Below are 24,734 nucleotides of genomic sequence, written 5' to 3'. Positions count from 1 at the left end.
CTCTTTGAACAGTCTCTCCATGCATCGGTCTAGCCCCATGACGGCGAACCTATGGCACCCGAGCCCAAAATGGCACACAAAGCCATGCCACCCGGTATGCACACCCCTTGCCTATTTGTCTTCTGGGTTTCTGCTGCATATGTGCGTGCGATGAACAGCTGTCCTTTGCGCATGTGCCAGTGCTGAAAATGGCTGTGTCCATGCGCACCGGACAACTGATCATCGGGACGCACATGAACACTAGAACCTGGAAGTTTGGCTTTTCCAGAGCGTGTATAAGTTGCACCAAGATTTCGAAAAGGTAAGTAAGAAAAAAAAGTTTTTGCCCTCCCTGGTCCCCAGCAGCACTCTGCAGGCTTCGGCAGGGCTGGGGACCAGGGAGGGCAAAAACTTTTGCCCCTGTTTTTGCAAAAAATGGATGGAAAATGCCCCCCCCTTTTTTGCAAAAAATATATGGAAAATGTCCAATTTTTTTGCAAAAAATGGATGGAAAATGCCCCCCCCCTTTTTTGCAAAAAATGGATAGAAAATGTCCCATTTTTTGCAAAAAATGGATGGAAAATGTCCTGTTTTTTGTAAAAAATGGATGGAAAATGTCCCATTTTTTGCAAAAAATGGATAGAAAATGTCCCATTTTTTGCAAAAAATGGATGGAAAATGTCCCGTTTTTTGTAAAAACGGGCATTTTTGCCGAAGCCTACAGACTGCTGCTGGGGCTGGGGGAAGGCAAAAACGCCTCCGTTTTTCACAAAAATGGGATGCAGGGGTGGGGCTTCGGGAGGCCAAAAATGGCTGTATTCGGTGTATAAGATGTACCAACATTTCCATGCTCTTTTTTGGGGGGGGGGGGCATCTTATACTCCAAAAAATACAGTATATATTCTTTGTAACTAAAGCCACTGTTAAGATACAAACCTCTGTTTACTGTATTTGCTCCTGAGTTCTTCCACATAGTCACACTGTGCCCACTGACTGATATCCCCAGTTCTAAGTTGAAAAGGCAGATGGTCAGCCATAAGCATGTTGTCCTCATTTTCTGACTGCAGGAGTCTGATCCCATTCCCTAAAATGGACATAGGCAGCGCACATGGTGAACCACTAAGGTCTCCCTGAAATCTGTCAACTATGTGAATGGTCACTAAATGAACTGTTGTAAATCGAGGAATACCTGTGCTGGTCATAATCACCCCACTGAATTCCAACGGGAGGTCTGGCGTGAGGGAGTCCAACTTGCAGAGTGGGGCTCTTGTTGGAGACTCACTTAAGAGCTGCGGTTTAAAAAAGGTTGTAAAATGGGAGCAAAGCTCACTTAACAGCAGTCTCGCTGAACTGTGGAAATTTTGGGGTTTGATTGTGGTCATAAATCGAGGACCATCCGTAGGGACTGGTTGGACCCAGATATTTCCCTGCTGCTGCCATTGCTTCCGCTCCTGCTTCTCTCCCTCCTTTTTGAGGTCTTTTCAAATGGTGGAGCAAAAAAAAGAGTTTTTGCTGGGACTGTGGCTGACAAAAGGGTCAGTTGTGTAGCTTCGGGGGAACTGGGTTACGTAACTCCTTTGACAATTTGGTTTAAAAAAAAGACAAAAAGCTTCAGAAGGAAAACGTGAAACGGTTTCCTATTAGAACATCAAAGTCTTGTGGGACAAATTGAAGGTAAAGAACCAAAGAGGAAATTCAATTATTGGGGGAAGCCTTTTCGTCTGCATCAGGTAGTTCCCCACTTACAACCAGTTACTTAGCATCTATTCAAAGTTATAACAGATCCCCCTAAAGGTACTTATAACCCAATTCTAAAGTTCTATTAACCAGTTTATGACGTTTTAGCTAAAACCCGATGTTTACTTCTGGGTTTCAGCAAAAACTCCTATGGCGAATCATATGTTCTCTTCACAATGGTTATTTAATGACCGCCATAAAAAATAAGTCTCCACTATGTTGTAAGTTAAGGACTACCTCTAATTGGGATCCTTGGCAGACACCTGATAGTCGAGGTCCCAGAGGTGCTTTTTTTCAAGAGGCAACTGGACTTTCTGGTTTTTCTTTGAAGACATTTTCCTTCTCATTCAAAAAGCTTCTTCATCTCTGTTGTGACATGATTTTTTTTTAAAAGTTACAAATTACACACACACACACACACACACACACACACACACACACACACACCAATTAAAGCAATTTACATCAGTGATGTCCAACTTTGGCCGCCAATCTACCATGTTTTCCCCAAAATAAGACAAGGTCTTATTTTCTTTTGACACCCGAAGTAAGCGCTTGGCTTTATTTTAGGAGAAGGCTTATTTGGGGGGGGGGTTATTTTAGTGCATGCGCTCAAAACCGTGATTGGGCTTATTATCCAGGGAGGTCTTATTTTCGGGAAAACAGGGTATGAAATGGTGCCACTGGGCTCCTTTTTTATTTCTTTGGGTGGGGAAGAAGGAGGAGAGACAGTGGGGGGGGGGCTCTCTGCTCCAACCTGCTCTGGTTAACTCAACTGAAAGAGAGATCCAACCTAGAACTAAGGAGAAATTCCCTGACAGTGAGAACAATTAATCAGTGGAAGGACTGGCCTCCTGAAATGATGGGTGCCCCATTGCTGGTGGTTTTCAAGAAAAGATTGGATTGCCATTTGTCTGGAATGGTATAGGGTCTTCTGTGTGACCAGGGGGTTGGACTAGAAGACCTCCAAGGTCCCTTCCAACTCTGTTATTCTGTAATCCCAAATGCCTTCTTTATTAGGAGGCTACTTATGAGGTGTGCTGCTATGGAGCTCACAAGGAGAAATGATGTACATCCCAAGAGGCAGACTCTGTAGCCCTAGTAATTTAAGTGATGGACGGGAGGGCTACAGCCCAGAGCTATTAGTGGCTGACGGGGGAATTCTGGGAGTTGAAGTCCACAAGTCTGAAAGTTGCCAGGTTGGACACCCCTGGTTTAAATTTTGATTGGCAGGAGAATACAATGCATATAACTGCTAACAATATAACTAACAAACAGGTGTCTGTACCAACACTGGATCCTTCAGCCTGAGGACAGAACCATGTTTTAAGAGTCTTCTGAAAGGCCAGCAGAATTGGGGGCCAGTCTAACATTTAGGGGTGCCATGATTCAAAAAGTGGGGGCTGTAGCAGAAAAGACTCTCCTCCTGGGTTGGGCCCCATCAGCTGATATTTCTTGGTTGATGGGATCCATCCCATGACCTGGTGGGATGGGTGTAACTGGAGACAGGTAGTCCCTCAAATAACCTGCTCTCATATCCCACACCTGATCCAGGAAGGCGCTTCTGTTACCCTTTAGAATTGTGTTAATGCTCCCTGCCAAAGGCCCTGCCTACCCCATTCATTGCAATATTGCACAATGTAAAACTTTGATAGGTCTAAATGTTTTTTATAACCTGCTAATAAAAATTCTGGTACCATCAAGCTTAACTTGAATTAATCAGTCATTTTGTAGCTCCTCCTTCAGATAAAAAAAAAAGAGTGGATGTTTTCAGTCTCTTCAATTATTGAGTGATGATTTTTTTTTGAACCTACAGATACACACTTTAGCTCCAATCCTTAAAAAACACATGCATTTATTTTAGTGTACAAAATACACAGTCAAATATTAAAACAGCCAATGCATAATTTTAAAAATGTTTAAATAAAGCACAGTATTACGGTTGTGTTATGTGCACAGTATAATTACATTTCTGAAAAGCAGAGGTTTTTCAATGGATTTGTGTGAAGGCTGGAAGAATAATTGTTAGCAGACATTAAGTTTAGAAGTCCCGTCTCTTCAATCCTGTCCATTGGGAGGTGGGGAGCAGGTCACTTTTTAAAATTAACAAGAATGATATGTCCATCTGACTAAAAGTCTGAATTAAAAATTAGTTAGAATCAGTGTAGGACACTTCTGCAGAATTGCATGCCTGAGCATGTGTGTATGCCCACAAGCACGCACACACGGTTTCCTCTTTTTCAGTTTTAAGGTACTGATCACAAAATGTTGTCCTAGACCTAGGCGAAAAGATAGCTGCAGGTTTTCTGGCAAAAGATTTGATGGCCTGTAGGATTCAGGAAGGGGCAGAACTTATAAATTGAAACTGTTGTGAAGTTCAAACAAGACAGACACCGACTTCAACGGATAAATAGAACTGCAGAAAAAACAATGGCTACCAACCTGCCTTCCATTGAGAACCTATATACTGCTTGAGTCAAAAAGAGGACTGTGAAAATATCTACACACCCCTCACATCCTGGACATAAATTGTTTCAACTTCTACCCTCAAAAACGACGCTATAGGACACTGCACACCAGAACAACTAGACACAAGGACAGTTTTCCCCCGAATGCCATCACTCTGCTAAACAAATAATCCCCACAACACTGTCAAATTATTTACTAAGATTGCATTACTATTCTTCTTCTCTTCCTTCTTGTATCTATCTCTCCCCACTTATGACTATAACTACGTTGCTTGTATCTTTAAATTTTATATTGTTTTGTTTCCTTGTACCATTTGATTGCTTATTAGTAACCTATGACTATCACTAAGTGTTGTATCTTATGATTCTTGATAAATGTATTCTATTTTATTTTCCTTTATGTACACTGAAAGCATATGCACCAAGGACAAATTCCTTGTGTGTCCAATCACACTTGACTAATAAAGAATTATATTTTCTATCTATATTCAGAATATTAAAATAACAGTGTTTGGAGGTCTTCTGTCTAGTCCGACCTCCTGATAAAGCAGGAGACCCTATACCATTCTGGACAAATGGCTGTATCCAATCGCTTCTTAAAAACCGCCAGTGATGGAACTCCCACAACATCTGGAGGCACTGATTAATTGTTCTGATTGTCTGGAAATTCCTCCTTAGTCGTAGGTTGCTTCTCTCCTTGATTGAGTTCCATCCGTTGCTGCTGCTTCTACCTTCGGGTGCTTTGGAGAATAGCTCAATATTTCAGAAAGGGGAAAGGAGTTGATGCGCAGTAGCTTTCTCCATCCTTCAGAGAAGCTGCATTTCAGTTGCCGGTCCTTGAATGTAGAGACTTCTGAATTGTTTAACAACACCCTCTAGGCTAGTCGCAGTCCAGATCATCAAGCAGCCCAGATCATCGTCTTGAAGTCTTTTAAACACCGCTCTTCAATTTCTGCAGCCTTAACCATGAATGGCTTACGTGTCAGAATTGTCCGGCTCTTCTTCTCTTGATTTCAGAGGGGAGTCGGGGGAGGAAAACAACAACCTTTCAATGGTGTCAATCACTGGATTCCAGCATTGGAAAGCTGTTGAATCCCAACTCTCGGCTCAATCGAAAGTGAAGCAGGCCCAACATACGGCTGTCTATAGCCTCTTCTACTTGAACACATTTAGCGGAAAGAAGAACCCATTCGTGCTTTTCAGTAACTGCCAGGCTCACCCCACTTTGGCCGCCGTCGGAATCTTTGAGGGTGGGCTGCGTATGTTTTTATGAAGAGGAACGGGACGGCCGAGGCTGTTTGAATTGCCACTTCCATGAATTGGAAAGGATCCCAGAGTGAATGGCAGTTGCTTGGTGAGATGCACGATATGGGAACGATGGCAGCATCGCCGTAAACCTTTCCTGGATTAGGGACTGGCTTGGACCAACGGCTTCTGCTTCGCTTAATAGATCTTGCCAGATGGTTACCATAAATTGCAGCTTTTGGATTTAAAAAAAAAATTCGGAGAAGGGAAGGTGTGACACAACCCCTGTTTAAAATGGTATTCTCTCTCCCCCCCCCCCTTTCACTGGAAAGTGTCGATGGAGATTCTCAGTCATCCAGGTCATGGTAGTCCCAAAGGTGCTTTTTTCAAGAGGCAACTGAACTTTCTTGGTTTTTCTTTTGAAGACGTTACACTTCTCCTCCAAGAAGCTTCTTCAGCTCCGACTGGATGGTGGGGAATGGAAGGATTTATGCTCCCTGCAGACAGCTGGTCATTTGCATCCTTTTAGAAGGTCCCTTGGGCACTTGGAGGTTTCTCTGTGTCCCCAGGGTTACCTGAGTGGTGCTCCTGGTTCTTTCAGTCTGCGATTTTCCCTCTGGAAATCCATTCCTACTCCCCCCCCATTCCAAGGGTGTCCATCCCAAACTGTACAGCTAAAAGCCTGTAGAGAATTCTCAGTCATCCAGGTCATGGGTGTCCCAAAGACCCTTTTTTTTCAGGAGGCAACTGGACTTTCATGAGCGGAAGAAGCTTCTTGGAAGAGAAGCGAAACGTCTTTAAAGGAAAACCAGAAAGCTCAATTGCCTCTTGGGAAAAAAAAACACCTTTGGGGACCTCACGGGAAAGATTTAGCTGACGATACCACAGTCGAGAGTGTCCTACTATCTTCTGCTTGGCAACGGGGTTTACTGTGCTCTACATGATGACGCAAAAAGAATGTGACACTTTTTTTCAGAAGATGTGCAGGAATGTCTGCAGATGCCCCGGGGCTTGATTTTGCACATGGCTGCGGTTCATTGAAACAATCCCCCCCCCCCTTTAGAAGCAAGGAAAAATTGAACACAAGCCCATCAAATAGGACAGCAGTGGCAAAAAAATAGATAGTGGGATTGCTCTATGCCCAAATAGTGGGTGTTAAAGAAAGGCTGGCGATCGATTACAAGTAGTCCTCGAGTTACGACCACTGTTGAGCCCAAAATTTCCATTGCTAACTGAGACATTTGCTGAGTTTTACAACTTTTCTTGTCGTTCAGCGAATCGCTGCGTTTGTTCGGTTAGTAACGTGGTTGCTAAGTGAATTGGGCTTCCCCCACTGCTGGTCAGAAAGTGGCAAAAAGGGGGATCATGTGACCCCAGGGACACTGACCGTCATAAATATGAACTAGCTGTCAAGCATCCAAATGTAAATCACATGACCATGGAGATGCTGCAGCAGTCCTAAATCCCTTTTTCAGTGCCGTTGTGACTTTGAACAGTCACTAAATAAACTGTTGTAAGTCGAGGACTACCTGTATCCGATTTACGAAAGGAAGATTGTAGAAAAAAAAAGATGGTTAAATGAGTTAAAACAATAGAGATGGGAAGAAATCATGGGCTGAACTCTACATTATTCGTCTTTAGCAACACAGAGAGTGGATAAATGTGCCTGGGCCGCACTGGGCCACCGATAGCACAGCTTTCTTGTCGAAACGTTGTGTGCAGAGTGTTGTTTCCCCTGCACAAACCTGTTTAGTAGTTATTTGGATTTGAGAAATAATTTCATGGCATCGATGCCACCGTAAACATTTTAAGGCTGCCTTCCTCTCTTCTGTTTGCACAGTGGTGTTAAGAGAAAAAGCCCAACTCTGGCACCTTAGCAAAAATGTATTCTGCACTAGGCCTTTTTCTTCAGATACTGAATCTTTGCATAAATGAGCTTCGGAAGCCATCCTGAACTGAGGGCGTGAAAAACAGCCCCATTGTGGTACAGAGAATTAGCACACACAAGCCTTTTACCCATTATTCGCACAGTGGCATGACTGTTAGCTCTTTTGTGCCAAGTGAAAGGGGCAGTTTGCATATACCAGCTGGCACAGGACAGGAACAGCTGCTCCGCATTGCTGCCATTTTAGGGTTTCTCCCTCCCCTCGTTATTATACATTTAAATTTTACAAATACAATAGAACAACAGAATTGGGACCCCGGAGGTTTTCCAGTCCAACCCCCTGCTCAAGCAAGAGTTTGAGGTCATTGGGCTGTTGGACTGACAATTGATTGGAGATTGCGACTCAGGAGGGAAGTTTCAAACTTTTGCTTCTATTGGCTGTAATTCCGGATCCAGTTCAGAGTCGGAATTACACCGAGTCCTTGCCAATTTAATGTCTTCCCAATACATGGATTTGAAAAAGAATATGGGTGCCTTGGACTTTAATTTTTGGGACATGTTACTTGCAGGCTTGACATTTTTATCATTTCAGACAAATGGCTGTCCACACTCTTCTAAAACACCACCAATGTTGGAGCAACTTCCGGAGGCAAGCAGTTCCACTGGTTAATTGTCCTCACTGTTTGGAAATCTCTCCCCTGTTCTAGGTTGCTTCTCTCCTTGATTAGTTTCCATCCATTGTTTCTTTCTCCTACCTTCTGCTGCTTTGGAGAATACGTGGAGCCTCCTCTTCATGACAACCCCTCAAATATTGGAATAATGCTCTTATGTCTCCCCTAGTCCTTCTTTTCATTAAACTAGACGTACTCAGTTCCTGCAACCATTCTTCATGTTTTAGCCTCCAGTCCCCTAATCATCCTTGTTGCTCTTCTCTGCACGCTTTCTAGAGTCTCCACATCTTTCCTTTATTATGGCGACCAAAACTGGATGCCGTATTCCAAGTGTAGCTTTGTCATATATTAATGGGAACTGACCATTCAGAAAGTCTACTTACTCTTTTCAAGAACATTACGAATTGCTTAGTGGTTCCTAGAGTCCAGTTGCCTCTTTTCTTCCTCTGCATCATAGGAGCATGAAGTTGGAAACAGCCACGTGGATTATCAGATTCAGCCACCTGTTCTGTGCAGCGATCCAACTTAAAGCATCCTTCAGCTGAACATCTCCCCTGAAAGGGGACAGCATTACTTTAAGTAATTGGTTTCGCTGCTCATTGGGTCTTAACTGTTAGGAGGTCGTCCCCCCCTTAACATTTAGTTGGAATCTGTCTTCCTGCGACTTAAATCCATTATCTCTGTCTTGCACTCTAGAACTGGAGTCTCCTCCAGCATGCTATCATTTCAGATATTTGAAAAGGGCTGACAGTCTGTCTTCTTTTTCCAAAACGTGCCTAGATTTTTTACAAAAGTGTTGGATTCGGGAGACATTTTAAAAATGTATCCTTTGCGGGGACAAGAATGAGATTCTAAGTGAAATAGAGGGTGCTTCTCTTTATAGTTACGGCCTTGTCTAGGAGATATTATGCCAGCAAGGTTTTATCTAACCAGCATACATTCAGCAGTTGATAACGTGGTGTTTTTATTATTATTATTTCTTTCTTCTCCCAATGCAAATTTATTAAATTTCCTCTTCTGGAGTAAAAGATGTAGGATTCTCTCAAAAAGCCCATTGGCTCAGATAAATGGATTAATGATGATTGTAGATCTTGCAACAGCTAGTAGAGAGAAGGTATTTCTATCCTGCATCATGTTTCATATAAGAAGGCATTTATGGTTTGGAATATAAGAAGTTTGTGAGGAAAGGAAGAAATGGATAGGTTTGTGCAGCAGTGGTGACAGTGAGGTATCATGGCTCTGTGATACCTTCCTTTCTTTATTTTTGCAAGCTTGCTGGTGAATCTGAAGTTGCAACATGGGAAATGAACAAGATTTGATTTCCCCCCCCCCACTATTGGCTTTAAGTGATCATCTTTCCTCTTCTGTCTGCGAATCCTTTGATCTAAACATGTCATTTAAAGCTTGCAAGATATTCACTTGCATGTGAGTTTCATCCTTTTGAATGGAGATATGAAAGAATAACAGAATAACGAGTTGAAAGGGACTTCAGAGATCTTCTAGTCCAACCCTCTGCTAAAGTAGAAAACCCTATATCATTTCAGACAAGTAGTTGTCCAATCTCTTCTTTAAAACCTTCAATGTTGGAGCACCCACAACTTCTGGAGATTAGCCGTTCCACTGAGTAATTGTTCTAACTGTCAGGAAATTTCTCCCTAGTTCTAAGTTGCTTTTCTCCTTGATTAGTTTCCACCCATTGCTTCCACCCTCAGGTGCTTTGGAGAACAGGTTGACTCCCGCTTCTTTGTGGCAGCTCCTGAGATATCAGAACACTGTTATTATGTCTTCACTGATCCTTCTTTTCATTAAACTAAACATACCCAATTCCTGCAACCATTCTTTTGTGTGTTTTTAGCCTTCGGTACTCGAAGGAAAATTGACTGGGCTGGCTTCTCGAAGGCTTGATGGTGTTTGTGGAGAGAGCTGCCTAGGGCTACTTCATTCTTACCTTTGCACCATCCCTGATGATTGAGTCAGACAAGAAATCCCCCCCCTCCCAAAATGTGCATTCTAAGCTTTCCAAAAATTACAGCATTTTTGTGATATTAGCATGAGGATGATATCAATGTCGGGGTTCCAAATAGCATCCAAAAGTAAATCAGAGTCCAAGGCAAAGTATTGCTCAAAGTTCCAATTTATTAAGGGAGCCATGTTGGCACATCTAGGAAAACCCAAATCTGAAAGCTTCCCAGTTTTCCCACCCGGTTGAAAGTTCAATATCTTGCTCTCACACCCACAAGCCCATCACATGGTCCCATCTTCCACTGGCATACTGCCAGTTCCACCTATCCAGTTCCTGTTAGGTGCAGAGGTGCAAAGACAAAGGATGACCTTGGTTTTCTGGAAAGAATGTTATGGCTACATCGCATCTAACTCCCTACAATCCCCCCTCCCATTTTCCCACAATAGAAAATGCATAGAAGAATAAATAGAAAGTGTGGCAGGCCAAAGATCCAAAGAAAAGACTGCAGGCCTGACAATCATCCTTTCAGTCATGTCCGACTCTTGATGATTCTGTAGGCCCAATCTCTCCACATCTTCCCATATTGCACTACTTCGTACTCACATATACCTCCAAAACAGATCTGGAGCCCCAGCACATGTTTTGCAATCAATCCTTGCCACTCATATTCCATTGTTCCCTAGAAAATACCATGGAGTACGGTGTTTGTTGCTCTTTTGGCCTCAAATCACAATGCCATGATTTTCTGAATTGAAGTTTGGTCCAAGATTGATCGATTGGGTGAATTTTGACTTGAGAACGAAGAGGTTTTGCTCCTGGCATTGTCACCGTAGCTCTTAAGGGTTGACTTCAGGCGCTTTTCATGAAGAGCCTGCCAATGTCGATTCGATTCTCTCCCTTTTAATTCTTGTTTAGACTGAGGAGAAGATACACAGCCCTGTTCCCCACTTTTATCTCATTAGTTTCCAGAACTGGCAAGAGACGGCTAGAAGATGTTTGATTTACCCAGATGAAAGATATTTTTCTACGTCGTTTTCTTGCCTGCTGATTAAATGTATGGAAAACTGATATTTGTGAGTTACTCATGAGGTATTTGTGAGATAGTTATGGATTGGGGAGGAGGCTATATGAATCTGATCAATGAATAACACAAATGACTTGAGGATTTAGAGGTAAGGGGGTGAGCAGATAAGCGGGACATAAAGAATTTCTTTCTATGAAAGTGTCTCTTTTTATTAGAAGATACAGTACAGTTGGTCCTCGACTTACAATCACAACTGAGGCCCAAGATTTCTGTTGCTAAGGGAAACATTTGTTAAGTCAGTTTTGCCCCACTTTTTGACCTTTCTTGCCACAGTTGTTAATCACTGCAGTTAGTAAGAAGGTGGTTCAGTGAATCTGGTTTCCCTTCTTGACTTTCCTTGTCCGAATGTCGCCAAAGCTGATCCCATGACCTCCAAGGCATTGCAACCCTCATACTTATGAGTCAGTTGCCAAGCACCTGAATTTTGATCACGCGATGATGAGGATGCTGCAAAGGTCACAAGTGTGTGAGAAATGGTCGTAAATCACTTTTTTCAGTGCCATTGTAAGATAATATATGGATGTATATATGGACAGATAGAAAGATTTGGATAAATGATACTATAGATAACTAGATACAGAGAGACAATAGAAGGATGGATGGATGGATGGATGGATGGATGGATAATAGAGAGAGGTAGGTAGGTAAGTAGGTAGGTAGAGAGACAGAGAGGCAGATGTAGGCAGGCAGACAGACAGGCAGGCAAAGAGGTAGAGACAGACAGACAGCCCTCAACTCAACTGATTTTAAATGGGCCATTGTTTACTCTCTTGGGTACTGTTCCCCTTTTCAGTAATTATAGAATGTTAAAAGCTACGTAGGGCCTCTTTCCCCCAAACCTTGTGCAGACACTGTGAAATTAATTTTTCACTTTCCAACATGAGTTGGATGGAGGTGACATTTGCAGAGGCCTCCGACTTGCACCCTTTGCTCTTGGTATTTGCATTTTGCTAGAAGAAGGTCACGATGAGGTTGAGTAATCCTACCTAGTTAACTACTATGCGGTGGCACTGAAGCCGGGAGTAATGCTGGCAATAAAGAGAAGAGAGGACAAAAGCAGAAGTGTGCGCATCACTGCAGAATTGTCAGATTTTGAAATTCTCCAAGAAAAACCCAGCGATGGGAGGTGAGCATGGTGAAGCTCCGTGCAATCAATCCAAAATCACATGATCAGCGGTTTCAATATTTCCTAAACTTTTGGTTGATTGGGCAATTTTCCATTCTCCTTTGATTAAAGGCAAACAGATCACCCCTAGAAAGGACAATTATTTATTTGTCAAAATAGGCAACCAGTGGGTTTTTTTAAAAAGTAAAGGCCAGTCCACGTTGACTTCTTAAGTCATTTTACAAACCATTTTGCTTGTTTATCTTGCTTATTTGGGATTTAATGAGAATCTGTTTTCATTCAATATTTTTGCTATGTCCTGAAAAATGTTTTCTTGGAAGCTTCCAAAATTTGTCGACCGGATATGATAGGAAGAAATCAGTGAATGTCATTTGGTTAAAAATTGAAAGAATGATTTCAGGGGGAGCAATTAAGTTTGAATAGGGAGTACACTCTGAACTTGGTGGTTTTCTTGCAGACGTTTCGCTACCAAACTAGGTTATATCATCAGTTCTAGAAGGAGTGGGGTTTGTGGAGAGGAAGAGGAGGATTGTGGGGTCCTTGGTGCTCTCTGAGCTTGGTGGTTTTCTTGCAGAAGCTGCATTACCTAACTAGGTAACATCATCAATGCCAGAAAACTGTCTCCCTTCTAGACTGATGATGTTTCCTAGTTGGGCCATGAAACATCTGCCAGAAAACAACCAAGCTCAGAGAGCACCAAGGATCCCCCCTTTCCACACTTCAATCCTGAGGTACATCTATTCTCCTCAATAGGCATCATTCTCTTCAATAGGGATTACAACCAGAAAAAACAGGAAATTGTCTGGGGTTTGTTTTGTTCTGAAAATAAGATTTTAGTGGTTTAAGTGCTTGAAAACAAGGCCTTTAAAAGAAAACAATCTAAGGGGCTTTGACATATAGAAGAGAAGGTCCCTATAGAACAAAGCGCTTTTGACTTCGAAGCGCTGCATTTCTGATACTTCTTCTGCCTTGTCAAAAAAAAAAATGATTTATTATTTTGTCTTTACATCCTAAGATGGTTGGCCTGTCTTCCTCTTTCTTTGACACAGTCGTTTAATTTTAAACTCAACGGGCATTTTGGTTATTTATTTTCATTGTTCTTGGCAATAATTCCAAGCTGTTAGACAGGAAAATTGTATTCAAAAATGCTGTTTCACACTTTTATTGTTTGATGATGTGGAGTGATAGAAAATAACACATTTGCTTGCCTTTATAGTCGGGTAATTATTCACATCCATCACCCTATTCTAAGGGAATAAACATCGCCCAAAAGAAATTGCACTATTAATAGCAATCTCTTCAGTAAGAATAAGAGGCATTTTTCTTGTGGGACTGTTCAATTCAGAGATCCCGGGAAAGCAATGATAAAGCTTCAGCTTTTTGCTAAACCAAAGATTTTATAATCTCCTTCCATTTCAAACAGGAGGGTGGATTCTTAGGCTGTGAATCAACGAATCAGGTCCAGAATACTAAAAGAAGGTAGATCTGTCATTAAAGCCAAGCGGAGATATATACACCACTCCTTTCCTTAGCAGATAAAGGGCTGCAGCTGTCATCATCTCTGCTCATTAAACGTGTTAATTAGTTTCTTTAGATTTGGGGTCCTGCAACATTTAAAAACTGTAATTTTTTTATATACCGTATTTTTCGGAGTATAAGACACACCTTTTTTCCTCAAAAAAGAGGGTGAAAATCTGGGTGCGTCTTATACACCGAACACAGCATTTTTTGCCTCCCGAAATGGCCGTGCATAGCTTGTAGGAGGCTTTCAGAAAGCTCCTGGGGGCTAGGGAGGGCAGAAATGAGCAAAAGGGGCGTTTTTTTGCCCCCCCAGCTCCCAGCAGCACTCTATAAGCCTCCATAAGGTTATGCATGCAATTTTTTTTGACAAAAAACGGCCTGTTTTTGTGAAAAATGGGCCGTTTTTTGCTCCTTTTCCCCCCACCCCCGAGCACTCTGCAAGGCCCTCCGCCCCCAAGGCTATTCATGCCTTTTTTTTTTTTTTTTTGAAAAAAAATGAGCCCGTTTTTGAGAAAAACAGGCCGTTTTGGGGAGGTTTGCAGAGTGCAAAAACTTTTTTTCCCCTTTTGGAAAGCCCTTTAACTGATTGACGAGAATTTCATTGATCAAGTGTTGTGCCAGCAGAAACACCTACCTATCTACTGTATTTCTCTCTATCTCTATTTCGCTCTCTCTATCCTTCTACCTACCTACTGTATTTCTCTCTCTCTCTCTTTCTATTTCTCTATCTCTATCCCTTTATCTACCTACCTACCTAACTACTCTCTATCTCCCTACCTATCTACTGTATTTCTCTCTCTCTTTCTCTCTCTCTCTTTCTCTCTCTCTATCCCTCTATCTACCTACCTACATTCACTCTCTCTCCCTACCTACCTACTGTATTTCTCTCTCTCTCTCTCTCTCTCTTTATCCCTTTATCTACCTACCTACCTAACTACTCTCTCTCTCCCTACCTATTTACTGTATTTCTCTCTCTCTCTCTCTCTTTCTCTCTCTCTATCCCTCTACCTACCTACACTCACTCTCTCTCCCTACCTACCTTCTGTATTTCTCTCTCTCTCTCTCTTTATCCCTTTATCTACCTACCTAACTACTCTCTCTCTCCCTATCTATCTACTGTATTTCTCTCTCTCTTTCTATTTCTCTCTCTCTATCCCTCTACCTACCTACTTACTCTCTCTTTCTCTTTCTCTCTATCCCTTTATCTACCTACCTACCTACCTAACTACTCTCTCTCTCCCTACCTACCTATTGTATTTCTCTCTCTTTCTCTCCCTGTCTATCCCTCTATCTACCTACCTACATTTTTTTTTAAAAAAAGCCTCTTTGGTGCGTCTTATACTCCAACAAATACGGTATATAATTACTGGTTTTGCTTGTATATTTGTTCCACTCCCCCCCCCCCAATTGTTTTCAGCAAAATATTGAATAACTAACATTGACAGTGAGAATTGCACAATTACGGCCCTTAACCTTTGAAGTCCCAAAATGTTCCATGAAAGGATGCAAACGGATTATTGGAGCAAAGGTTTGGTACAGATACTCCTCGACTTACAACAGTTTATTTAGGGACTGTTCAAAGTTAAAACGGCCCTGAAAAAGTGACTTATGACCATTTTTCACATTTAACAGCCGTTGCTGCATCCCTGTGGCCACTTAATCAAAATTTCAGATGCTTGGCAACTGGCTTATATTTATGAGGTTTGTAGTGCCGTTACTAGGTTAACAACTGCAGTGATTCACTTACCAACTGCAGCAAGCAAGGTCGTAAAATGGAGCAAAACTCATTTAACCAATGTGTTGCTTAGCAACAGAAATTTTAGGTTCAGTTGTGGTTGTAAATCAAGGACTGCCTGTACACTGGGAATATGCTGTTTTTCCCACCATCTCAATTCAACCATCTCTCCTACAAAGCTCGTAAAATAACACATTATGCAGTTACTTTTGCTTCTTTTAATGGACAATAATTCTTGCAATCAGGCAGTCCTGTCAATTCTTTTTTTATCACCATTTGTACATTTTAACAGCCACATTCTTCTCTTAGCAAACATTCTGCTCATCTATTTCCTCTAGTTCTTTGCAGTTTATATTTATAATCATTATAATCATTTAAGGTTTTTTGATGATTGATAGATTAATTTTCAGGTCTTTAGTCTTGGTTGCATCTGTATAACATTCACTATGCATCATTTGGGTTCTTGGCTAATAAGATAGGATGGTTTGCTTTAAAAAGTAGGCTTAAATTCGTATCCGCAGACCACTTGCTCTTAATGCTACATTCTTTATACATTTATGGCTAAACATATTAAACAACCAAAAGAATATCAGAGATCTTTCTCCTTCTCTCTGCTATTATGGATGTATTTGATGAATATCTGCAGAGAAGTAGAAGTATGAATGAAAGAATTAAAGTGTATGTCAAAAAGTAAAAAAATTAAGTTGTTAAAGGGTGCACAGCTAGTCCTCGATTTATAACCACAATGGAGTCTGTTGCTAAGCAAGGCCGTTGAGTGAGTTGCGCCCCGTTTTACAACTTTTCCCACACCATTGTTAAGCAACTTAACAATTTCAGTTGCTAAGAGAATCATTTGGGCCAATAAAGCGAATCTGGCTTTATTGACTTTGCTTGTCAGAAGCCAGCAGGGAAAGTTAACAAATGGTGATCATATGACCCTTGGAGGCCGCAACTGTCATAAGGATCTGCCAGTTGCCAAGCTCACCCAGAGAACAAAGGAAATGACAGCAGGTCCAAATAGCTTGAATTTCCACAAACTTTGGGACCTTGATTCCAGAGTGTGTAGTTTAAGGAATTGGGAACTGGCTTATATGAATGAGACAGCCCCCCCCCCCCAGCTCCCCCCGAATTGGAGCCTAAAAGGAAGCTGAAACAAGAAACATTGGATTGCTTTGAAAGGCCAAATACAGGTAGTCCTCAACGTACGACCACAATTTAGCTCAAATTTTCTTGTTAAGTGAGACATTTGTTAAATGGGTTTTGCCCCCATTTTACAACCTTCCTTACCACAGTTGTTAAGTGAATCTGGCTTCCCCGTTGACTTTGTTCGTCAGCAGGTTGCAAAGGGGGATGACGTGACCCCGGGCTACCCTGCAACCGTCATAAGTAAAAAACCAGTTGCCAAGCATCTGAATTTTGATCCTAGGGATGCTGCAAAGGTTGTCACTTTTACTTGCTTTCCATGGTTGTTAAGTGAATCACCGGTTGTTAAGCTACCCCGTTTCCCTGAAAATAAGACCTCCCTGGATAATAAGCCCAATTGGGCTTTTGAGTGTATGCACTAAAATAAGCCCTCCCCCAAAATAAGCCCTCCCCGAAATTATTGCAACACAGCAGCAGCCATGAGGTGACCACACTGGCCGCCGCCTCCACCTCAGAAATAAGCCCTCCCCGAAAATAAGGCCAAGCACTTACTTCGGGGGGGGGTCAAAAGAAAATAAGACCCTGTCTCATTTTGGGGGAAACACAATAGTAACACAGCTGTCAAGGCCCTACAAACACCATAAATATGAGCCAGTGGCTAAGCATCTGAATTTTGATCTTGTGGCCATGGGGATGCTGCAACGGTCATTAAGTGTGAAATATGGTCCTAAGTCTCTTTTTTTTGGTGCCACCCTAACTTTGAACGGTCACTAAATGAACTGTTGTAAGTCGAGGACTACCTGTATTTGAAATAAAGAAATAAAAACTCTCTCCCCACCCTTTTGTTCCTTTCCTCCCTCTCATTTTTGCTCGGTCTCCTTGTAAGGCTATTCAGCGTGGGGTGGATTCCCACCCACCCCCCCAGCAGAGCCCTCCTTAAATAAATAAAAAACCCCATCCTTGATATTTATTCATGTGAGAGGTTTCTCTTTATGAATAAGAAGCAGGCGAGCGAAATTGCTGCACGCTTGAAGTGTGCTATTTGTGCACTCACCTGTGTGGAGTCTCCAGTTGCCCCTGGCAACTAGGCAAATGATTAAATACCAACACCCCCCCCCCCTGCCCTCGAATGATAAGGTAGAAGCCGGATCAGGAACAACAACAGCCCAGAGCCAGCTCTGCAAGTTAATGATAATGGATGGGTACCGGTTATAGATAGAAGTCTAACATCTTGGCTGGCTTGACTCACGTAGCTTCAAGAAAATTCACTTATTCTTCAAAGGGACCGAAGGCTTGTATGCTTTTATTCCCCCCCACCCTTTTTTTTAAGTGTTGAGAAAACATTTCACTTAGTGGGAAAGTCTGGTTAAATAAGCATCTTATTTGAAGCAGGCAGACAGTTCAGTTTCTTGAAATGAATAACAGAGTGACTGCCTTGGGGGCGGGGGGATCCCTGTATTGCAATCGCTCTGCTAAAATCACAGATCAATCCCAGTGATCAGTTTCACTTTGATTGGATCCAAGATTTTGCCCAGAATCCTTACATTCTTATTAACATGCTCTCCCACAGCTGTCTGTCTAGAAGAGAATTGCAGGGAAACCCAGAGAAGAGACAGTTTGGTCTAGTGGTTAAAGTATCAGGCTAGAAAGTGGGAGACAGGGAGTTCAAATGCTGCTTTGACATGAAAGCCAACAGGGTGACTTTGGGCCAGTCACCAGGAGACGATGAATACTAGTCCCACCTTTAAGCACGAAAGGCGGCTGGATGACTTTGGGCCAATCACCAGGAAACAGTGAATTCTCCATAGTGGGGGAAGTAGCATCCAGACTGGGTTGACTTCATCCGCTCTTTGATTGGACTGAGCCCAACAAGGCCTTTAAGCCACGCCCCTGTTGCCAGGCTATCCCAGTTTTGACTCAGTCCATCAATTTGGATGGCTGTGTCATCCTAGTGTTCCAGTGAAATTTGTAAAATATTGGATTTAATTGTCAATTGAGTGGAAGCTTTAAATCAGCGAAGAAGCGCTCTGTCGTTCCCTTTAGAGGTTGAATGATGAACCATGGCTTGTTTAAACACTACTTCCCCCCTATGAGAATAGGCGTATCAGGTAAGGAACCAATGCCCTTTCTAGTCCCGCCTTAAGCATGAAAGCCAGCTGGGTGACTTTGGGCCAGTTTCCAGGAGATGGTGAGCTCTAGTTCTGCTTTAGACATGAAAGTTGGCTGGGTGACTTGGGCCAGTCATAAGGAGATGGTGAAATCTAGTTCGTCTTGGCCATGAAAGGCAGCTGGGTGTCTTTGGGCCAATCACCAGGAGACAGTGAGTTCTAGTCCCACCTTAAGCATGAAAGCGAGCTGGACGACTTTGGCCTAATCACCAGGAGACAGTGAGTTCTAGTCCTGCTTTAGACATGAATGCTGGCTGGGTGACTTTGGGCCAGTTCCTCTCTCTCAGCGCAACCCACCTTACAGGGTTGTTGTTGGACAGAAAAGAGGAGGTTTGGCTATGTTTTGCTGCCATGAGTATTTGTAAAAATAATAAAGGCAGGATATAAATGAATAAAACTCCTTATAAAACTTGATACTGTCCCTGTGACACGGGTGCCATAGAAACCACAGGGATCAAAATGCAAAAGAATAATGTATATGTAAGTAGGAATGGTGTGTGGGTATGTATATGTATGCTTCTTTGTGGGTTTTTTATGTATGGATACACACTCAAATTTATTTTTGTTTATTAAATTTATGTATCTGCCCAACTCACACATAGGTGACGCCAGGCGACTTACAAAATTTAAAAAAACCCACCAGGTAGTAAAAATCCCACTCCAATCAACCCCACTTCCCTCTTCACCCCATGGAAACAGCAACACCATCAAACCAGCAATCAAATTTATATTTAAAAAATCAGATAGCTGACAACATCTAGGACACTTGACTAATTCCCACGCTGAGCTTGTCGATCAGAAATGTCGGCAGTTCAGCGGTTCAAATCCCTACCGTCGTGTAACGGAGTGAGCTCCCGTGACTTGTCCCAGCTTCTGCCAACCTAGCAGTTCGAAAGCATGTAAAAAATGCAAGTAGAAAAATAGGAACCACCTTTGGTGGGAAGGAAACAGCGTTTTGTGCGCCTTTGGCATGAAGTCATGCCGGCCACATGACCACAGAGACGTCTTCGGACAGCGCTGACTCTTTGGCTTTGAAAGGGAGATGAGCACCACCCCCTAGAGTCGGGAACGACTAGCACATATATGCGTGGGGAACCTTTATCTTTGCCTTAGGACATCATCAGATATTCCTTCACCTAGATTAGACTGGTTTTTTTTTAAAAAAAGAAAGAAATATAAAATTATGTCTGCATTATTGCCAAGAGAAACATATGGACTGTTCCTCACGCTCACCAGGAATGAAATAAAGTTGTTTTTTGTCTAAAAATGTACATCTCAATTTTTCTAGCGCATATGCACAGTTCATATGATACAATTGTCCTCCCCATTTCCATCACAGCATCCACATGTTTACACACCAGTTTCTAAGTTCTGTAGCTATTCCTTGCTTTCACTTTTCAAGATTACTTCTAAATATTTGTTTTGTTTTGTTTTTTTGTCTTGGGAAATTGCAAGTACCCATTTCCCTTAAGCTTTTAGTAACATAAGGCCGGGAGCTTTGATAATTATTTTATGTGTCTCCTCCTTTTAACAAAAAAAGAGAAAATATCTATGTTAACTCTACTGCCTTCGTAAACCTCTTTTCCCCCCTCTCCCTCCCCTCCAAACACAGGGGGAATTTCAGACAAACTGGCAGAAATATTTCTGGGTGTTTGAACATCTCTCTTGTTTTGACACCTCTCCTTGAGGTTAATGAGTGAACAGTTTGATCTTCCTTGACATTTTGACTTTTTCCCTGCAAAGGCAGCCGGTTGTAGCTGTCTCTTCTGGAGCAGACGAGCCAAAATGCTTCGGTTAGTGTTTGGCAAGATGTAAGAAGGACACACACTGGAGAGATGAGAGTTGGTCCCAGGGTGTATAAAATGCTGGCTTGTTTGGAGCAGAATTAGTGAGATGTCAGCATGCCATTGGGCGGCCGATGGAGTTTGGAGGCAGAACTTCGGTTAAGGATTTCTGGGGGCTTAACAGGCAGCCTAGATTTTGTCTAAACTCCTAAGCACTGTGAGGGCGAACCTGTGGCACGCATGCCACAGGTGGCACACGGAGCCCTCTCTGCGGGCATGCGAGCCATTGCCCCAACTCAGCTCTACTGTGCAGACACCCGCGCCTCCCGCTGGCCAGTTGATTTTCAGGTCTCTGCTGCCCATGCAGGGGTCGGCGCATGTGGGAGATGCGTGTGCAAGCGTGGGGGCAAGCCCCCCCTCACACACCCCATTTTTGGTCGCAGGAGGTTTCAGGGAGGCCTGCTAGGCCCAAAACGGGGCACGGGGGGGAAGGGCGCAGGATGTGGAGCACACGAAAAGGTTAGTCATCACTGATCTAGCATTTAGTTAGGGTCATCAAGCATCTGCAAGAAAACAAGTGAGCTCAGAGAGCAGCAAGGACCTTACAGTCCTCCTCCCCCTTCTCCTCCTCCTCACAAACCCCACTCTCTTCTAGCACTGATGATATTACCTAGTTGGGTAATGGGATGTCTTCAAGAAATTAAGAGAGCACCAAGGAGCCCACAGTTCGCTTTCTCTTCTTAATTTGAAAGAAAGTAGTGCAACCCCCCCCCCCCCCTCTTCTGAGCAAGAGTATGTTGGTGGCTCTTAGCATGACTGGCAAAACTACAATTTCCCCCCCTCCCTTTCCTGATTTTTAAACCCAATTAATGCAGTTTTCTGACTTCCTATCCAAGCCGCTCCGTACTAATTCCATGGGACATCTCTCTAGAATTCAGTTAGGCACTTCTGCAAAGGATGATAACAGGGCAGCCACGTTCCAACAATATTAACTTCAACAGCCTCACAATTCAATTAATCTTATCTTTCTAACTCCCAATTACAGGCGGTAATTAAGTAAAAATAGCATCGTAATCCAAAGAATGGCATTCATCGTTGACTGCCTCCTAACAGTGAATGAGCCTCAAACTTTCAACACATTCCCAGAAGAAATAGGATAGCTCATTTCTTGCTAATCCACCAGAAGAAGCGCTTGGATCTGGACTAATTTATTCATTGTTTTATTTGTTTTATGTTAGTGAAAAATGACTTTAAAAAAATTAAAATTCAAGGCAAGCAAAACAGAGAGAAGTTAAAGGTAATGTCCCAGCGCTCCTTTTCTGCCCATATTTTCTTTCTGGATCGCCTACTTAACATTAGCGCATGAGTTTGCTGATCACTTCAGAGGAAAAACATCACTTTGATCTAAGTTAGGGATATATCTTTTTTTTAAAAAGAAGATCTTTGTTTCAAGAGTCTTTGTAGCTGTCAATGAAAGAGGCTTCTCCTATGGGAAACCCAGGAACTTACCAATAGAAGAGAAGATTTGTAGCTCAGGGTTGAGCTGTGGGGTCCTTGGTGCTCTCTGAGTTTAGTGGTCTTCTTGCAGATGTTTCATGGCCCAATTGGGTAATGTCACCAGTGCTAGAAGAGAGTGGGGTTTGAGGAGAGGAGGAGGAAGAGAGGAGGAAGAGGGAGAAGAGGAGGAAGAGAAAAGGAGAGGAAGAGAGGAGGAAGGGAAGGAGAGGAGGAGGAAGGGAAGGAGAAGAGGAGGAGGAAGGGAGGAAGAAGGGAGGGAGAGGGAGGATGAGAAGGAGGAAGAGGTCATCCTTGGTGCTTTCTGAGCTTCATGGTTTCACTGCCCAACTATGTAACATCATCAGGACAAGCCATAGGTACAGTATGGAAACAGAGCAAACTCCACACACTCTTCTAGCACTGATCCATTTAGCACCACCAAGCTCATATGTAACATCATCTGTGCTGCAAGGGAGTGGGGTTTGCGGAAGGAGGAGAAGGAGGCGGCTGTAGAGTTCTTGGTGCTTTCTGAACTTGATTGTATCTGATGATGTTATCTAGTTTGGTAATGAAACGTCTGAAAGAAAATAACCAAGCTCAGAGAGCACCAGGCCACCCCCACAAGAGCTTGATAAAGGAAACCCATTCATGCCCAGAGAGGCCTTGTCTAATAACCATTTGTTCAGCGACCATTCAGAGTTACAGTGCTGCTGAATGGATGGCAGTTACAACTGGTCCTCAAAGTTTTGGCTCTTGTATCATGAAATGTTTGCAAGAAGACAACCAGTCATGTGATTAAAGTTTGAGTGCTTTCTACCGGGGCATAGCTTTCTAAACTCTAGTGGACCGTTTTCTCATCACCCATCCTGTCCAGGCTTCCTCAGGAGGAAAGGGGATTTTGTTTATTTATTTAAAACATTTAAATAGGATAAACTCATTGATATGTATGTGGAATAAACACATGTTGGAACCTACTTCTCTGTTTCTTTCCTTCATCTGGGACTTTCAAGAGGAAATAGAGAATAATTTCAGAGTGCCCAATACAGATTTTCTTTACCCTGAAACGGGCTTTTCTGAGCTGATGCATTCAGTGGCAGAATGTTTTTTTCACACTGCTGTAACAGTTTAGCCACCCCCTTCTCTTTCTTTGCTCCTTGCTTGGGAAAGTGGGGCTCCGAACGAGAGGTTAATCTTCCATGATCCCATGGTGTTTAAGATAACTGCAGGATCTTGTGTTCCAATATCTCAGGGGCTGCCACAAAGAAGAGTGGGGGGGGGGGTCATCTTATTTTCTAAAGTACCAGAAGGCAGGACACGAAGCAGCGGATGGAAACTATTCAAGGAGAGAAGCAACCTCAAAATAAGGACAAATTTCCTAACAGTTAGAACAATTAGTCATTGGAACAACTTGCCTCCAGAAATTGTGGGTGCTCCAACATTGGAGACTGTTAAGAAGAGTCTAGACAGCCATTTCTCTCTCTTTTTTAAAAAAGTTTTTTTTATTTTTTTTACAAACATATCGTTGTGTGAACAGTGTGGCACTGGAATGTCTTACATTTTAGTACAAATAAAACAATATTCTTCATATTTAATACAGTCGACAATCTTACAGAGTTTTAGTAATAACACACATATATTGTTGAATTATAATCTTTCATTCTTTGATCATTCAGTATTTCAGTATGTTATTTTTATGCCAATCTTCATATTCTAAATGTCACTCCTTTTACTACGAATAAAATATTAACAATCATATTAGTTGTGTTTAACAGACTTATATACTGTAGTTCTAATAATAGTACACAGATTCATATTAAATTATAATCTTCCATTGTTTATCCCCTTTTTAATTTTTAGTTTAGTCAGCCATTTCTCTGAGGTGGTGTAGGGCTTCCTGCTTAGGCAGGGGGCTGGACTAGGATATCCTCCCAAGGTCCCTCCCAACTCTGTTATTCTCTTATTCATGTTTGAAATAATGATTAGAGAAGGGAGGAGATGTTTGGATAGGGGAAAACTCCTGGCTGGTGGGTTGTGAAGGGCAAGGAACCAACTTCCGCCAACAGATTCCTAATGAATCGATTTGGGAGCAGAAATTCTAGGCTTAATTTTTCTGACGAGTTTTCCTTTCCTTTGCCAGGTATGCTATACCTCCAGAACACGGCAAGAGGCTGGAAAGATTGGCCAAAGGTAAGATCATTCTGCACATCAAAGGGGCTGACTGTGTGTGCCTGCTCAAGGACTAATTTGGGGCAAATGAATCAATAATGTTATGCAAGATTTGATGCTACATAAGCTAAAAATATGCCTGAATCTGTATGTGATGATTGTAATCGCTTCTGTGTGAGGTGCATCCATTGTGGTACCCTGTGACCGGTTCACATATCCTGCCTTCTAAAGTTAGCCATTGAGGTTTCTCTCCTAAGCCTTTTAGTTTAAAGCAGTTTTTAACCTGTGATCCATGGAAGGGTCTGATGTCATTAAGAGAGGTCTGCAAAGGTTTGAAGAAATATTATGATTTAAATCTTCAGCTAAGACTTGGGGGTCCGTGGCCACAAAAGTTATTTAAGGTTATTTTTAAATAAAAGTTATTTAAGATGCTGAGTTTGTCCATCAGAAAGGTCAGAAGTTTGGTGGTTCAAATCCCTAGCGCCGCATAACAGAGCGAGCTCCCATTACTTGACCCAGCTTCTGCCAACCTAGCAGTTCGAAAGCATGTAAAAAATGCAAG

At 42.4% G+C, this 24,734-nt stretch overlaps 1 protein-coding gene across 1 annotated transcript in view; it reads left to right on the top strand.

Moving 5' to 3' along the window:
- The window catches only part of KDM4B (lysine demethylase 4B), a 214,400-nt gene that overhangs the window by 49,753 nt on the left and 139,913 nt on the right, over positions 1–24,734 (top strand). The window contains exon 7 of the mRNA XM_087703333.1: positions 24,144–24,193. Coding sequence (XP_087559459.1) covers positions 24,144–24,193 — 50 coding nt within the window. The remainder of the gene's footprint in view (positions 1–24,143; positions 24,194–24,734) is intronic.

This window comes from Thamnophis sirtalis, unplaced genomic scaffold (genome assembly GCF_051295495.1).
Source record: "Thamnophis sirtalis isolate CommonGarterSnake01/CBP01778 unplaced genomic scaffold, rThaSir2_p1.2 scaffold_1, whole genome shotgun sequence".
NCBI classification, from domain to species: Eukaryota; Metazoa; Chordata; class Lepidosauria; order Squamata; family Natricidae; genus Thamnophis; species Thamnophis sirtalis.
The sequence above is the reverse complement of the archived record's forward strand: the minus strand, read 5'-3'. Positions and strand labels throughout refer to the sequence as shown.